General features: G+C 46.3%; 1 protein-coding gene across 1 annotated transcript; it reads left to right on the plus strand.

Annotated features, from left to right (window-relative positions):
• The first annotated feature begins 266 nt into the window (after positions 1-266).
• LOC146196467 (uncharacterized) lies at positions 267-16,089 on the plus strand. The gene is made up of 11 exons (XM_084597022.1): positions 267-318; positions 2,849-2,976; positions 3,809-3,958; positions 4,448-4,933; positions 5,453-6,253; positions 6,855-7,227; positions 8,842-8,887; positions 14,098-14,217; positions 15,113-15,229; positions 15,840-15,920; positions 16,005-16,089. Exons 1-11 carry the CDS (start codon positions 267-269, stop codon positions 16,087-16,089), a joined length of 2,439 nt encoding a protein of 812 aa, XP_084453148.1.
• The last annotated feature ends 1,408 nt before the right edge of the window (positions 16,090-17,497 follow it).

The raw sequence follows: 17,497 nt of genomic DNA on the forward strand, positions 1-17,497 counted from the left end.
CAATGTTCGGGGGGCTCGACGGCTACCCGGAAGTAGAGAGCTCGGGCTAGCTCATGATCCGCCTCGTTACCAGGGACGGCAGGTATGTGCTGAAATTTTGCTGGCTGATGAAGAAGATGAAGCTCACGCGTCCACGAGGGGCATGCGCCCCAGCCGTTCTGTTCTGATCTCGCGAACAACCGCCGTTTCGGTGCCTCTTTTCGTAAGAACGGCGGCCTTCCCTCCTGCGTTGCACGTCGCTTCGGACGAGAGCGTACCCGACGTCCATGTTCGGCGCCCCGCAGACTCTGCCGCACACCAGCGAGCGCTTCTACGTTGGTACAGTCCTCACTTTCTTCTCTCTATGCCTAGCCTAATCGTTCCCTGTGCCTCGTCTTAAATGTCGCGGCTTTCACCTGCCAGGGGCCCGTGCAGCGGGGCCCACATTTAGACGTGGCAAGGTGCGGAAGCGTCCATATGATGCGCAGTGGCAGTACAGGTTAAAGCATCCCAATTGGTCGAAATTAATCCCTAGCTTTCCCACCCTGACTTGTCTCATAGGTTATGTCTCGCTTCTGGACGTTAAACCTAACGTACGCCGTATAGCCTTTAGTCTCCAGAAAATGTGTGCAGTTCTTCGCTTATTGCTTGTGTGATTTGGTCATCGGGTTTGTTTGGAATTGGAATTGGTTTATTGATTCCTCGTACAAGCGAGAGGAGGCAGGGAAAGCCTGACAGAGGTGCCTGCCCCCCACACAGATTCTGACATTAAAAATTAAAAACATGTTAGCAGTATCACTGTAATAACACGACAAAATTATGCTTTCTTTTTTTAGTCTGATATGTTGTACAGTCATCTTTGGCGAATTGCCTTACCTGCCAGTTATGTCAGAATTAGCTTATCTTGATGCAAGGAATATGCCTCAGCGCTCCAGTAGACCGAGCTAGCAATTGTACTTGCTTGGAATTGGTGATTACGACCAGACATCGCCATCGCGACGGCAGCAAAGACGCCTGTTGATATTTTGTATAGTGACTAACTGAGGCTAAGAGAAGACAAAATTTAGAGAAACGGAAGAAAGCATACGAATGTGTTTGTTGCTTTTTTATTCATGGTGCAGCTGGGATTATTACGGTAATAATTGTGTAGACGAAAGATTATTAGAAAGTACGAGAATATAGGTCATGGGTTTGGACCCTGTGACGCTGTGTGGTCTTTTTTGTTTCTATTTATTATGGTTCGGTTTGATTTCTTATTGTATTCATGCTGTACATATCAAACACACCAATAAAAGAAGGAGGTCCCAAGGTAATAACCCTCAGAAGGATGTCATGTGAGCGAGTGTATCAATTAAACATCAGAGGTAATCCAGCGAACAAAAGAGTCAAAAGAAGTGCACAGAAAGAAGGTAATTGCACAAAATAAAACTTAAAAGAAATGTGTGAACAAACTTCTTTGTTATCATATAGCTAGATAATTATACAAAACAAAGGTAAATAATAACAGAGTCATAAATAGCTTTGACAAGGAATAACAAAAGGAGAAATTGATGTTATCAATGACACATGAAAAAGTACAATCTCAAAATCTCATGAAGCCAAATTCACCGCAAAAAGGGAATAATACATAGTCACTAGTCAGGAGCAATGAAGAAAGGAAGATATTCACCAAGATAATGCTCTCAATACGTATCTCTTCAATGACTGACGAAATGAGCGTGAGGTGCGTAATAATTTCAAACGAGTAGTAAAGAATTCCAGACGAATATCGATGAAAAAGACACTAATTACCACAATTAGTATGAAGTAAGTAGTTGTGTTCTGAAAATCTTATGTTTGTGCTTCACATGTAAAGGAGGTCAAAACAAATTAGTTTTGAGTTCATAATTACGAAAGCGATATAATATTATTAATAATAATAGTAATACTAATAATAATAATAATAATTTATTGGCAACAAATTTACAAGATAACTAAATAAACTAAAACTAATAACTAAATAATGCTAAATTAAGCTTAAGTAAAAGGTTGATAGAAAGAATGACGAGGTTACCATGTCTATGTAAAGCAGTCGATCTGAATGGGGTGAAATTAATTATTGATGTCTTAATTTTGCAAATGACGAAGACATGAAATGTGCGTGTTGTAAGTGTAACTTCCCCACGATGATAACAATAAATGAGGTGGCCATACATGAAAGAATATTAAACATAAACAAGGACATGCAGCTGAGAATAGTTACTTGCGCTAATTAACACGCAAATTGCAAAGACAGTTTTAGACGTTACAGATCGAATATGGGGTCGAACTTTAGGTTTGAGTCAAGGACAATGCCAAGAAAAGTGGCGGTATCTGATGCATAAATATTATTACTTTTTGCTGCTAGAATGAAACACCGTGAAATTAAATTTCTCTATATATTATCGTTCACACATAAATTATAACTGCATTAATTTGCCAGCAACCTCACAAATTAAGCGAGGAACATTTCCCAACACATTCCCTGGTTCCTTTGGCTTTTTGCTTCTTTCATATACGTGCGCCATAATGAGCACATCATTTCCCAGCAGTTTACTGATATTACGAAAGAATACGTACAAATCCTGACCCTATCCTAGAAGGCAATGCTTCAGAACGGCACTGTGGAGTTGATCTTGTGGTGAGCCGGCGAACTGGTCATGCTGACGTTCTGTAACCTTGTCAGCGACAATATGCGATATAGTACTCTTCTCTTAGTGTTCTGTGTATAATCGTTTGTTAGCGCACTGCCCCGAGCCTGCGCAATTTTTGCTTTCGTTCACTGGTCATTCCAGTAATAAAAGGTTGGAAGTTAACGCGAAGATAACAATCGCGCTTGCTTTAAACGCAGGTGAGGTGCCTAAAAAGACGACCTCAAGAACCCAGGATGCCGAGAGCCGAAGGCGAGAGCGGAAGTTCACGAAGCTTCTCGAATGCCTTATGCCCATCTGCCTCCTGCCACTTGTATTTGGCGACCATGTAAGATTATTACCAGACGTCAGTGTTATCTAAGGAACATGCACCTAGTAGCGATTTTGTTTTCTAAATAAAGGATTCCGATTGAAGAATAAGAGAAATCATAAAAGTGACTATACAGTCCCTAATCAAGTAAGCCAGTGCCATAAACCCTACAAGTCGATCTTGGAAGTGTGCGCCCTCGTGGTCGAATGGTTCAGTTGGAACCACGGGACAAGTGCACGTATTAAATCCTCTTAAGAAATAACGTGTCCAAAATTTCTACAAATGGGTGCTGGCTGGCAGGCTTTTACATTGCGCGCTATGACAAAGTAACTCACAAAGCGGCGCAACTTGAGTTTAAAACCAGATTGTCATCGTACCCATCATTGTACGAGAGGGCACCTCTTCGGTATTTATGGCAGAATAGCTGAAATATTCGGTGAGAAAGTACTGACGTTTCTGTTTTTAGTTTTAACGGGAGGACCCCGTTGATCCTCGGCTTCTCTACTTTTCGTATAGAGACTAGGATATACGTCTGATCTCGTGAACTGTTCAATTAACAAAACTCTTAACGATCGTTTCTAAGCCTAACGCAGTGCGATGCCTCTCAAAACAAGCAAGATGGCCACGCATCTCTGTAGCCGATGTTTTGAACGTGCTTCGCGCAAATGCATTCAGGTAGAAATGGAATTCTTCGTAGGCTAATATTAACACAAATTTGAATTCCAAAGAGAAGATATAGTAAGTCAAGTTCGATATCTTAACAGTCTGGCTTGCTTTAAATCAGCTAAGTAGCTGTGCACCTCTATGTTTAGTACAGGGAAGCATGATGTGCTCCCGTCTCTGGATGCAGGCGGGCATCATTATCTACTGCGTCCTGGTGACTGTGATGGGCCTCACGGGGCGTCTCCTGCCACCAGCGGTCGCCGCCATGCTGCCCATCGTCATTCTGCCTATGGCCGGCGCCTTCTCCGCCGACGATGTGGCCGCGGAGTTCCTCGGTGTCAGTATATATTTTCGGACCTCACTATCAAAACCGGACTTGTTTACTGTCTGCAGTGCGTTAATTTTCTGAGATATGGTGGAATTGAGCGATACAAAAATGTTTGCCGAAATTCATGGTTGTTTACCGCGATTGCAGATATATAGTGGTGAAATTGTAACTGCAGGTCGAAAAGCCTAAATAAGGCGCAGAAGTGGGTTTCATTCCAACGAATAGTCTCGACAGAGGACTCGTTTTACCGAATCCCGTAACATCCACAGACTATTTTCCCGATTACCTCACCACAGGGGAAGCCGTACAGGAAACCGGTGAGTACTGAACAGTATGGAGTCAAACACAGCCCTCCTTGCATAAGGTAGTAAGGTAGTTAGAGCATTGTGTGATTCCCTGCATACAGTGCTACTACCATTAAACCGCCACCCCTCTGGACACACGGTCTCCTTGTAACTGGCGTGTCGGCAACCCCATGTCTCCTTCCTCACTGCGCAGCCTCGTGTCCTGGTTGCGTTGCTTCTCTTCACCATCGCCAACGTGGGAGACGAGACGACCCTGTTCTCCAGGATGTGCCTGTACGCGCTGCAGCGGTACGCGCTGCGCATCCAGCCCCTCTTCCTGACCGTGCAGCTCGTGGTGCTTGTGCTGAGCCTCTTCCTGCCCAGTTCGTTCATCGTAATCTTTAGCACCATCCTCATCGAGCGCTTCATCGCCACCGTCCAGAAGGAGATCATCACCGCCGACCAGAGGAGCGGCATCCGTGCCCCGACCAGCAGCTCGTCGCAGAACTTCATTGAAGAAGTGCGGCGGCAACGCTGGCAACGGAAACACGCCGCCGGTTTCTCCACCAAGCGCGCTCGCAGCGTGTCCTTGGTCAGCGATACGATTCCCAGCGAGGTATCTCACAGCAGTTCGATCGTGCGCGAGTACAAGTTGCACCCCGAGTGGCTCAACGAGCGCTGCTTGGACTCAGAGCAACAGGTATCGGTGCCCAGTTTTGGTATTTTGCATATGACGGCTGCTCGGCTATCCTCCGTGCATCCAATTGGATGCTACTCAGTGTGGGTCGGGTAGCTATCCCAGTCATAACAAGGTCGCCCAGTTGTCGGAGGTCCCGTGCAAGACATCTCAAAACATTCCCGTCCATTTTGGTAGCGACCGAAACGATTGCAGATCTGTGAAAGGGAACTCCTCTTGTAATGCTTATTTTTTATGACAATGGAAAGTGAAAAACTATATTACCGTGTTATAGATGACTTAAACATTTACTGGGGTCACAGGTGAAGTTGCCTGGGAAATTGGAGATAAAGTTTGCATGTGTCATTACTGTTGCTATTTCTCTTTTGATATTCGTTGCTATTTTCGGCGCGTTTTTCAGCAAATTAGTTAATTCTCGATGCCTCTAAAAGTATACTTCGCAGAAACAAAGAGCGGACAAATTGTGCTATTTCTGGAGATTCAAACCGGATAACGTCCCATCATGATTAAATTGGCGCGCAGGCACGAAGAAGGCCGCGAAAGACATCGTTCGACCCATTTGACAGGACATCGGACGCCGGAGTCTTGGCTTGCAGGCTTCCCGGGCGCACGATAACTACTTTTGCGTCGGAGAAGAAACAGCCGTCGTCTATATTGAAACACAGTGCGAAGGGGAAAGAAATGGAGCCGATAACTTCCACCGAGCGCCGTAAAGGCGGCCTCACAATGAGTACAGCGCAGGCCTCGGTGTCTCCAGCAGAAGCTACGAGACCGGCTGACGAGCCAGCCAGCGCATGTAAGAAGGAACCGAACGAACAACCGTCAGTTACCCCTTCGAATGAAGAGGTGAAGAAACAGAAGTCCAAGCTCGGAAAGCCGCCGTCAGTCAAAGTTGCTGTCGAAGAGCGTCCCATCCACTCTGCGGGAAAAACAGACTCAAAAGATGGGTGCGGACAGTACTTCGAAGAGATCATTGAACAAGGCTACGATTCACCGGAATTTCTGCAAAGTTCAAGCCCTTCAATGACGTCATCACCGGGGACACCAGCGACGTCTCCGTTCAGGCTCTCTTCTCAGACCTCGTCGTCGCCAGCGACTGCCGCTGACTTATCGCCGCCAAACGCACAGACTGGCAAAAGAAGCGTGGACAGCTACACGGCATGGGCGTCGCAGTTGATGAGCGCTCCGGGCTCTCGGCTTCTCCGCACCTACAAGGTGTCATCACCCAAGTCCGAGGAGCCATATTCGCCTGCTGACAAGAGCACAGTGAACTCTAGCGCGTCTGAGCTCCAGGCGCAGGCCTCTGGATGGAATCTGCTGGAGGTAAGGCGCTCATCGCTAGGGCGTTGGTGCTCCCTTATGTCCAGCTTTGTAAAGGTACAGCTGTTTTAGAAGAACTTTAAGGGGGGCTAGAAGGTATGCTGTCTCCGGATTCATTATGTGGCAATGTAAGGCACTAACACAGAAGAAAGAAAGAAAGAAAGAAAGAAAGAAAGAAAGAAAGAAAGAAAGAAAGAAAGAAAGAAAGAAAGAAAGAAAGAAAGAAAGAAAGAAAGAAAGAAAGAAAGAAAGAAAGAAAGAAAGAAAGAAAGGGACCGTACCAGCAGATGTCAGTTTAGTAAGTCTAACACACGTGAAAATTACAGGTACCGGGTTTGCTTGCGACTGTTGGGCGGTTGAGCCATTCAAAAAGATATAAACATTGCAGTTCTCTCATATGAATTTGTGCAAAACTGGATCTATTCTCATTCCTTCTATAGATTTCCTTTCCTACAACAGTACGGCTCCTATAGGCAAATCTGAACTAATGATTTTTCCTGAGATAATTAGTACATTACTGACTTGAAATTACTAGGACATGTATTTCAAAGACAAGCGGAGTGTATTACCTCGTTCACAAACCCTGCTGCTGGTTCTTGTGCAGGCGTTGCAGCGCGCGCACATGCAGACATTCACCGATGTAAACCAGCTGTACACGAAGGCCGTCTCGCCCACGGAGCTGCGCCCCGAGCGTCACCTGGAGGTGCGGGGTGTGCTCAAAGCCGGTCGGAGCACAACGTCGCTCCAACCGAGCGCGCACGTTCGCCACGAGGGCGCTGTACGGCGCAACTCCCTGGCGTCGTTGGACAACGACGGCGAGGCGACGTTCGGCTGCCCTCCGCTCCTGCCCTGCAGGCCTATCGTGGGCGACACTGCCAAGCGTAGGATGATGGTCCGCCAGGAGAACGGCGCCAGCGCGCGCCGCATCGTCATCGCCTCGCAGCCCTACGTGGCCGGCGACATGCCTTCCAGCTTCCGTGAGGACGCGCCGGCGTTTTTTGTAAAGTCGCCAGTTCACAACCACCACGGCTTCATTATCATCGACATCCTTATCTGCCTAACCACATCCACAGGAGAAAACGCGCCTCTCCCATATTTATCCAATTAACCCAACCCTGTGCCGGCTGCGGCCAGCTTAATCCTGCAAATTCGCTAATTTCAACCGTCCACTTTATCATCTTCCGCCTCCTGTTGTCACGCTTTTTCTTCTTTTGAAAATAGAGTCTGTTACCCTTAGCGACGATCGGATATTCGCGTCATCTGCCATTGCTTATTGATCTCGGCTGGAATACAATTAATGCGGATTTGCTCCCTCATTCATCCTGCTCTCTCGGTGTCTTTCTTCGGTCGTGCTCTCTTGCTGACCTTTCTTTTCTATTTTTTTTTTTTCTATGGCTCATGGCATTGCGTTCAAGGTAAGCTTAACCGTTTCCGTTCGCATTTACATTTCCGCCCTATAAGTATCGGCAACATACTGCTCATATAAACATCGCACTTGAGGGATACTGGTAAACTGCTAATTATCCCATGAGAGTGCTTGCGAAATGCACTGCACCCTATTTATTTTTCCTGATTAGTTAACTGTCGTGGTCAGAGTCTGCAGTTACTCCCTACCCTAAGCAGGTGTATCCCCCCGAATGACTTGCAATGTTTCGCTGCCTATTTTTGCGCCATTGCGACCCTGCGAGCTTATTGAACTTATCTTCGTGTCTCTTCGTTATAAAGTGTTATACATTCCGTTCGGCATTGCCTAAGACCTCGATCATGCTTTGCAGTTCGTGTCCTTAGTTACTTACCGAGTCATGGTCATCATGAAATCAACGATTACTAATGTATTCTTAACTACCTTTTGTCTCTTTCTAATGCGGTTTTCTAGTGGTCTTTTTTAAACACGCAGTAATTATTATTGGCAAGGTCGCGTCTCCTTTCTGGTCATCAGACTCCCTGAAGTCGAATAGGCTACGGTGAATCGGGTGATTGGTCCGGACCGATAGCTGCTGCCTCTAAGGCAAGGTGACGCGCCTGTGCATGTGCTCTGCTGGTGGTGGGTGGTAGTACGATCATGTACTCATGCCAATATCTCCTAGCTAGCTAAGCCAGTGTTGGCGTTCATGCGGTGTTAGGAAATCGCCGAGAAAACGGATAAAAACTTTTAACGTTGTTACCACTGTGTCAGTGCATCAAAGCTGGTGCGCTGAATTTACTGGCTGACGTTTACTGCTTATATTGAACGAGTGATCACGTTGCGCTGACTGATCTTTCCTGCCTTATGTTAACGCGTTTCTGCCGGCAAATATTATGCGATTTTGAATTAACCCGGGTAAGACGTACCCTTGCGTATACAGATGGAAGCTGACGGTGACGACGACGTGCAGTTTACACGTATCGAGAGTGTTGCATTCTGTATGCGTACCGATCGGCTACGACGACAGCTGCGACGTTCCACACTTTTCCTCACACAAAGTCCTGGGTTCTAATCCACTTCGCTCACTAGAAGCGGACATGCAAGCGCTAGATGATTTGACGAGTGTCTAAATCTCAGGGTTACTACTTTCGCACTGATAACGAATAATCATTTTGGCTTTTTTCAGTCGACAGCGGTGACGAGCAAGTCTCATCGTGCACACGTCTGAGAGCGTAAGTAATATGCGCCGAGCGCGTGTTTACTTATGTTCACGAGACGGGTTATCGTATAAATACAGTCTACACTCGTTATCTCAAGCTCGGAGGGTAACAAGAAATAATTTGAATATTTGATTGTCCCGAACTAATTACAGGCTTTTTATAATCCTGGTTGTTGACGGGGCCAAAGTGCCTGCTCGAATAAACTGATTGATTGAATTAATCATGTACTAATTAACGAGAGTCCACTCTATTTGGAACTACAGAAAAATATTTGCAATTCAATTTGTGATAACGGCACGAATGTGTCGAACAAAATGGTGAGCCTTGCTAAGTAACGAAGGGGACCGGGAGCAAAACAAGGAATTAGTTGCAGGTCACTTTGCGAAGGAAAATGAAACGCCATTTTGAAACACATTCACAAAATAACGACGCATTGTTTCCTTGTCCATCTCGCAACTTTTTGAAGCGAAAAGTTTCACTACGAGGGTCGGAGCCGAGCTTCGAGTATGCCGTATGCGGTATGCCGTATGCCGCGACTAAGTGACGTCACAGCCAAGGCCATCTGCGCAGCTACCTCGCCAAGCTCTGCCGGCGTTGCCTAGCAATGCTTAAGAGGTGTGCGACTCGTCCTCATTAAAAAAAGTCCCCGTCCGGGAATCGAACCTCCATCCCATGGGCCCCGGGTCGTGAAACGCTCTTCATAATTCCGCTTGTCTACTGTGAGAATGATAGCGGGATTCCGTGAGTGACAGATACTGCGATTGGCGCGCAATTTGAAAGTACCAAAGACTAAAATAGTTAAGTCACTCAATTAGGGTGACGTCAAGGATGTGACGTCACCCATCTGCCGTCAGCTATGATGACCAAGCGGGAACGAGTGCGCTCCAACGCCGCCAGGCGGCGCTTCTTGCCTTCCACGAGTGACAGATGCTACGCCTTTCCTTTCCTGTAAACAACTTATAGAACACCGGTGAACTTAGAAGGGCTCGACATCGAAGCCAAGGAGAGTTTAGCTGCAGGCGTACGGCGCAGAAGACTGGAGAAATTGACTTCTGATTCCGCGGTAGTCACTGCTTTGCGCTACGTATATCCAGGCATAGCAGAGCTAAGCCATCTTTCATTTCTTTTCTCGCAATGCAAAAAAAAATGTAGTTATTGGCTATTTTAACGAAAATGACGTCAGGCTGAACCAGTGCAACGAGCTATAGTCGAGGGAGGACCGGCACGCGTAACTACGTTACTATTTCTCTGTAATGAAGTTGCTTGCTCCGTTGCATAAGTGGTTCGCCGGCACATTCAGGTATAGATGTCGTTTTTTTACCGTAAAACTATTTCTTCGGAGGGCTGTCATACAGATTGCTCTTTTTTAGGCTACTATTTATTTTCCCACAGTAGATCTTGGCCCCCAGAAGTGAGAAAACAGATATATGGTGTGCAAAGTTTCCGCTGTATACTTTAAGAACCTCACTACCGACCTAAGAAACAATAAAAAACAACTGAATATTTTTTGCTATTTTTATTAAGCATCCTCTGAACAATGCATAGAAAAAATTTAGTCAAGAAATTTGGTTTATTTTAGCTGAAACAAGTATGTACACAAACGTGGACATAGGTTGTGTACACAATGGACGGGTCGAACACAAATGTGGGAATCAGTGCCCAGCGTTGTGAAATTCAGCGAAGCAGTTTTGCTTCTGAAGGCACAAAAATATATTGCATTTCATGCACCTCACCCTTGTCCTTCCCTTACAGTTCTTTTTCCTGCACCGCATTGCATTTTCAAGCTGGCATATTCCGGAAAGTGATCAAAGTGGTCGCTACGGGTGTCATTATTGGGGAGTTGCACAGGCCTCTTTTGGTTGATTGTGGGCTCGTTGCTTGCTCTTTCAGTCCTGCTGTTCTTTGTTAAATTGGCCTTGATCATGGTTTCTGCTATATCTTGCTTGAACTGAAGCAAGGGCAGGACTTCTTTTTTTGGAATGCCCAATTCTTGGGCGTCCCGCCGGTACTCAATCCACGCATTGGACACGGCCAGGTCAAGGAAGTGTGTGAAGAATCGAATCGTCCATTTTCTTGTTTTTATCTTAATTCTGTAGTATGACACATGCCTGTCGGCCAAGTCCACACCGCCCATGCACTTGTTGTAGAGTGCAACAATAGCTGGCTGAGGAACAGGTATCTTCTTTTTGTCTTCCTTTGACCACCCCTTGCACATACCAAGTGGGTCACACCCAACCGCGCTCGACAAGAAAAGAACTCCTTTGTTGTCTTTCCATTTCACAAGACAAACTTTTCCGTCCTCGCGCACGAGGCAAGCATTTTCTCCACGTTTTATTGACCTGTCACTCGGCAAATTTCCGACTGCCCCTTGCGTGCGGTTAGCGTTCACAGTGCCAGTCAAATATATTTGCTTTTCAGTGAGGTAGTCTATAACTGACAGCCCCGTGAAAAATCTGTCAGTGAACAGATGCGCCTTCTGGTCACTTACGGTTGTCGAAAGATGCTTCACGACTGCGCCACCAAGGCCATATAATTTCATGTCTTCAGGAGTCACTGTATTTTTGCCAGTATAAACCAGGAAGTCTAAAACAAGGCCATCTGGGGAAGCCAAGACAAAATTCTTTAAACCAAGTGGATTGGGCTTAGAAGGAAGATATTGCCTAAATGCACACCTTCCCGAAAAAGGAATCATTTGCTCATCTATTGAGCATTCCTTTCTGCGCGGCAATGAGCGGCAAGCACTTTGAAAGCTGTTAACTATTGGCCGCACAAGGCGTAACCTGTCTTCTTTCTGCTGTGCTGTAACCACGGAGAGGTCCACAAAGTGCAGGTTATTACGCAGCTCGTAGAATCTGTTCCGGGTCATATGTGGTCAGCAACAAAAGGGGTTCGTGTTGCTCGTGACCAGTACAGCTGGACTTGAGGAAGGCTCATAATTCCCATGAGTAGATGTATGCCAGCGAGCTTCCTCACCTCAAGTACGTCTGTTCTCACTGATCGGTGATTCCGTTTTTGAACGGAATACAAATTCGTTTGTTCAGCGAGTTCCCTCCAAAAATCCATTGGAAAATATTTGGCGAAATACTGATGTGGGGACAGAAGCTCCCGAAAACCGACGTCTGCTTGACTGTGACTGTCTGTCGTGTCAGGGTTTGTGAATCTGGAAAACGAAATGTTATCTAGGTTAAGCGCACATCAAACTAGAAATATTTTAACAGAAAAGTGCTGTGAGTAGACGCGCGAGAAAATTTAGCGCCACAAAGAGCAAGAACTTACGTTCCTGGCTTCCAGCAGCTTTTTTTTTTTTTTTTTTTTTTGCTTTTTGGGCAGGTTGACGATGTCCGGTTCATTTTCATCGTCATCTTCGGATGTGTCATGACCACATGCCGAAGGCGGCGAAGCACGATCATCCTCATTATCAGACTCTGAAAGGTCCGCGTCGCTCTCTTCCAGCATGGCAGCGATCTCTTCATCGGTCAAGAATCTGGCTGTTGAGGACAAGCCAGAGAGAGCAGTGCCCATGTTCACAACTTTTGTACACAAATGTGACACATTGTAAAAAGATGCGGTTGAAATCAATCGCCGTGTTTTTTGGCCTAGAAATATTTTATGGCGCCTTCGGATGTTATAAACTTAATTACCAAATGACTCTTTTCGCAAGGAAGAAGAAAAAAAGGAAAAGAATAGGTCAAAACTTACCTCTCGGTCGCTGTCCGACTCTGGAGCTGGATGCCGCCATTTCAACTTTTCCTGACGGCGCTTTGACTCGACTGGTGGTGTCGCCTCTTGGGCGTAGTGGCAACTACAAGCACATCTTCTAAACGCGCTGAATTTGAATTCCGCCAAACATATTTTTTTGAAGTAGGGTGCATAAATGTGAATGTCCACGAACGTGTACACTGGTAGCGAATGACACCATTGCACCATTGAATGATTTCACTAGCATTTATTCTCTCTGCGCAAAGCTGCAATTAACTCACAGCGTCCTCTTCTACGGAGTCTGATGAATCATGATCAGTGGTCAAAGCAGTGAATTATGTTTTCTGTGGTGTTCAAGTGCTTGCTTCTCAAGGTTGCTCTGCCCAATATCTGCATGGGGTGGCGTAGCGATCACACTTTGGAATCCTAGGAGCTTCCTCCGGTACTATATCATGTATATTTTAAGCGACTCTTATGATAATGCATGCAGACTTACTTTTTTATTATATGGCATCATTGCAAAATTACTCGTTGCCGGCATATTTTTTTTTTCTTTCAAAGCCGGACTCGATGTGATCAAACGGTTATTTTCTTGCAGCAGCGTTAAGGTCCTTTTGCTCAGGAAAAAATATGGGAGTGTCTGCGTAGTCCGCGTAATGAGTGAAAAATCACGAGCATTGCTCCGAAGCCGGGGGTTGGCAGGTGGTATGGCTGGCACTGATTGGGTGGCTGGTTGTGTGACGTCACAAGATCACGTGACATGGTCTAGTTGGCAGAAGCTTCCAACTAGGGGCGCTGTTTCGACACGGGAAAAAAGGAGGTCGCAATCGAACATTACAGCACTGTTCCATCCCGAGTCGGATGGCTAATCATGGATCACGCGCACACGTTAATGCAGCTTGACCTAAGCGGGATTGTCTATATCGGGAGGTCTTTCGCATAAATTGGGAGCTAATGACTGTATGCTATGGAGTATATGGAAGAGAACAGACACAGATAAGGTATCTCGATCAGCGATTAGTAAAGTATATGTACGTGAATAAGATTCCGCGCCGGGAGTTGCAGGCGGGAGCCATAAACGCTGTCGTGTCATACCTTTTCAAGGCAGAGCCATTGAAGGACTCTGGCAGAACTTAGATGTATCCACGCCCCCCCCCCACACACACACACTTTTTTCGTAATCATGGCGACTCACCGTGATTATGTGCATAGCATGGTGGGTGTCCACAGACAATCTATAGCATTAGCCTTGCACCCTATCACCAGAGTCCTTCAAGGACTCTGCTATCACTTATGTATATCTGCATGTACTGTACGCAATCGCGGCCTGTGTTAGCGCGCGCATTTCACGAAACGAAAGCCTTTCCGAGTAAGCGACGTTGCTGTGCCTGTATTGCTTTCTTTTTTCTTTAAATTCGAAAAAAGCTACAGAAAAGCTTTCACATGCCGCCTACCGACAACATGGCGTAGCCTTTGTTCCATTATAATTATGTAAGAATTATCTCTCGACTTTGTGAATGCAGGCTGATGATGACAGTGCGGCCTGCGCTCATCGCTGGCACCGCCTACACCGCCATCTTCGGAAACCTGATGAGCCTCAACACGGTGCCCACGCGCCATGCCGTGGTCCTCAGCCTCGGCTGGTGCGTACGCGTTCACTGTTTGATACCAGTTAGATGGCACGGTGAAATGTGCATGGAGTTCATTGGGCAGTTCTTTCTACCAAAACCCTGGCGGCAGAAAAACATTTTTTGGTCAACAGAGTCATGACGTCTCAGTCTCATAACGAAGGTGTGAAACTGTTTTGCTGTTGTTGTTGTTGTTGTTCGCTGTTTCTTGTTCATCCTCTGTTTTTACTTTTATTACTTATTTTAATTTATTTCTTTTGTTTTGAGTTGTTAGAGACTGCCTTGTTGGCTATTCGACGATTGAAAGTGATATGATTTTCCTTGCGAAACTGGCGCTGTCCTTCGCCGCCCAGCGTGCGTAAAGGTCACGAGGCCACGTCAGGCGCCATATAGACGCTCTTTGCCTCGTGAACCCGAGAAGATGTAATAACAAAAATTTCTCAAGTACATGTACCCCGATTCTGCTGAAATAAAGTTTATTTCATTTCAGAACGACATGACCTCGCGGGGTAATTTCAAACACCTCGCATTTAAGCAAAGGTAGCAAATAGAGGCAGGTCCAAATGAGCCCAAAGTTGACTAGGAGGTTCATTTAGGTGGGTATTTCAGAAAATACAAGTAGTTCACTAAAACAAATTTCTCGTATTTAGTGTTCGAACCCAGGCCATCTGCATGCCAGGCGGACAAAAAACGCATACTGTCGTTGGCGCCAAGCGTGATAGAGGGGCCCCTATAGTGAATGCGTTTTGATGTGTAGGGCAGACGTTTTGTAATCACTTAAAAACATTATGCCAAAGCTTAGGTCTCCTCCTTTTTCCGAGCGGATGGCTCTTCTTGGCTGCAACTTGGCAACGACTCTTAAAAATATATATATTGGTCCAACTCAGCCGTCGTTACTTTGTTCACACAGCGCCGCAGACGAGTGCCCGGTGAACTGGTGGAACTGGTGGACGGTGGCTTTCCCCGCGTCTATTGCGTGCTGCCTCATCATCTGGATTTACGTCTACTGCTCGCAGCTGGTTAGCTGGTGAGGCACAGTGATGACATCGACTGGTGATGAAGAAAATAATGTCGCGTTCGACTTTGGGCGATGCTTAAAATTTCATACAGAGCCTCACTTTTGTAGTGTTCGTCTAGTAGTCAAGACACCTTGCCAACGGTCGGCTTAAACGGTAGTCTCGAAAATAAAATGAAATACAACTGAAGAACGGTACTTTACATCCCCATTGCATCTTGTGGGGTCGACCCATTGTCACGATGTCAAGCGATCCGCTACCTTGCTCCTCTAGCATGGCACGGCAGAGTCCAAGGAATCGGTCAACGCTATTGGTTGGAAGACCTGCTTTTTAGGGCATTTGCCAGTTAGTCCCAATAGTCCATACCCATTTTAAATGTTAAACCACATAAATCATACAATAGTTTTGTAGCCGGCTCTATAGTCCCTCGGTGCTTATCATATACTGAACGTTCTCATTGCATATTACGTTAACGCGGTAGGATCAGTCAGCGGCGCGTCTTCACGCTTATGCATTTTTTCTTCCGATGGAGGAACGCCTAACGTTTGGTTTTCGAGCGTCTAAAATACTTTGAGTGCGTATTTATTTATTTATCTTTATTCTTTGTTTGGTCTCGTGCAGCGACGAAGAAATCGAAGAGCAGACACACACAGACATGTCCAACTGCGCTCGAGCACGCCTGCGCACCATGAAGAGACACACGTGAGCCACCCTGCATGCCCCCTCGCGCCTTTTCCGTGGTAAATTTAAAAAATATTAATAATAATAGTTTCTGTTATCTTCCAGGGTGCGAGAAACACTGCTCATCTATTGGCTGATCGGGATTCCGTTCACTTACGGGGCTTACAACATCGGGCATCCTGAAAGGTGAGTTACGCGCTTAATAGAGCCAGCTTGCATCAGAACCCACTACGGCGGATCCCATGGACAGCTCGGATGAACCGCATGCATACCGAGAGCTGTCGAACGCCATGTGTTGGTTTCACTGGGTGTCGGCATGGTACGTGCCGCGTGTCACTTCTAAAGATACGTATTGCCGGGGGCGTCCTTAGTGCCTGCCGCTGCTGTGGTCTCTGGGTCATGCGCCGTATTCACGGCGCAAGTAGTCGGCTCAGCGTTCTAGCTTCCTGTTTATCACAAACATTTATACAGTATCTCGCTATCCCGCCCGTTGCGACGTGTTCTACGCTTGATAGGGACAAAATGTAGATGACTCTTAACTGTAGATGCTTCCCGCGCATCCGAAGTATCGTGGGTGTGTTTTTCGGTTGGCGGTGAAGCAAGCATCCTGTTTGTAGTCTGATCTTACTTCATGTTTTTCGCTATCTACTGAATTATAATTTTAAGGAAGAGGAGGAGCGCGGCAAAGTCAGTTTAGAAGTCGAACCTGATTAAGTTCAGTCTTTTGTGATCTTTCTCCGGGAGACATGTGAGCGCAGATACAGTACCTGCATCCGAACTTACGGCGCGGTCACCCAGTTATAGATTGTCTCATGCTTTGGCAGTTTTCGCGGTGTATTGGCTTTCGTCGCATAATCTTTCGCGCATTTAGCGCTCATCAAGTGAAGCCTTGTCCCGCTCTCCAGCAAATCCATATGTGTTGGTGCTGTGAGCGAAAAACCATGATAATGGCTCTGCGGGTGGTGGCTGGCTGGTGACACGGCCGTGCACTGACTTTTCGTCCAATAGTGAGACGTCACGGGAACACATGGCATGGGCGAGTTAGTAGGCTCTGCCAGCTCGGTTCTTCGATTATGAGATGGGAGGGTGATATCGGAATCCAGCATTCCAGGACACTTGTATTTCAAGTTAGACACGGCCTGGTTAAAGCGGTGCCTTATATCCATATCGCAATTTCTCACATAATGTGGCATATCTTATGGCTTTATGCTAATGGGTATATGTGTGGGATAACAGATACACAAATTAAGAGATTACTGATTGAGTGAGTCGCAACCTTAGTGAGTGCTGACGAGGATCCGTAAAGGAGAGAGGAAAATGGGTGAGCCGTTAAACGTTGATACCGTTAAAAGCGGATCATAAGTGTCCCCCAATTTTTGCATCGCAGTCCCTGCCACGAGGCAGTCTCGAGGTATCGAGAATGCATGCCAATGCGGTTATTCTCTGGTCGTCACTAAACTACAAAAACCCTTGCATAGCTCACTGCGCTAGGAATGAAACCGTAAAGCTACCGACTGAGTCCGGCCCTCCGAACAGGTCTGTGGTTGCTAATACGCATTCTGACGCTCACCGTGCGCGCTATTTATTCCTGGGTTCTT

The sequence above is a fragment of the Amblyomma maculatum genome, chromosome 3 (assembly GCF_055883805.1).
Source record: "Amblyomma maculatum isolate TAMU_Amacu chromosome 3, ASM5588380v1, whole genome shotgun sequence".
Lineage (NCBI taxonomy): Eukaryota > Metazoa > Arthropoda > Arachnida > Ixodida > Ixodidae > Amblyomma > Amblyomma maculatum.

What these genes read in the sequence shown, in the direction of transcription:
- LOC146196467 (XM_084597022.1), top strand. Translation starts at nt 267, where the DNA reads ATGTTCGGCGCCCCGCAGACTCTGCCGCACACCAGCGAGCGCTTCTAC. An exon ending in CACTTGTATTTGGCGACCAT is followed by an intron (nt 2,977 to 3,808) that starts GTAAGATTATTA and finishes CTCTGGATGCAG; the next exon opens with GCGGGCATCATTATCTACTG. An exon ending in TCGTGCACACGTCTGAGAGC is followed by an intron (nt 8,888 to 14,097) that starts GTAAGTAATATG and finishes TTGTGAATGCAG; the next exon opens with GCTGATGATGACAGTGCGGC.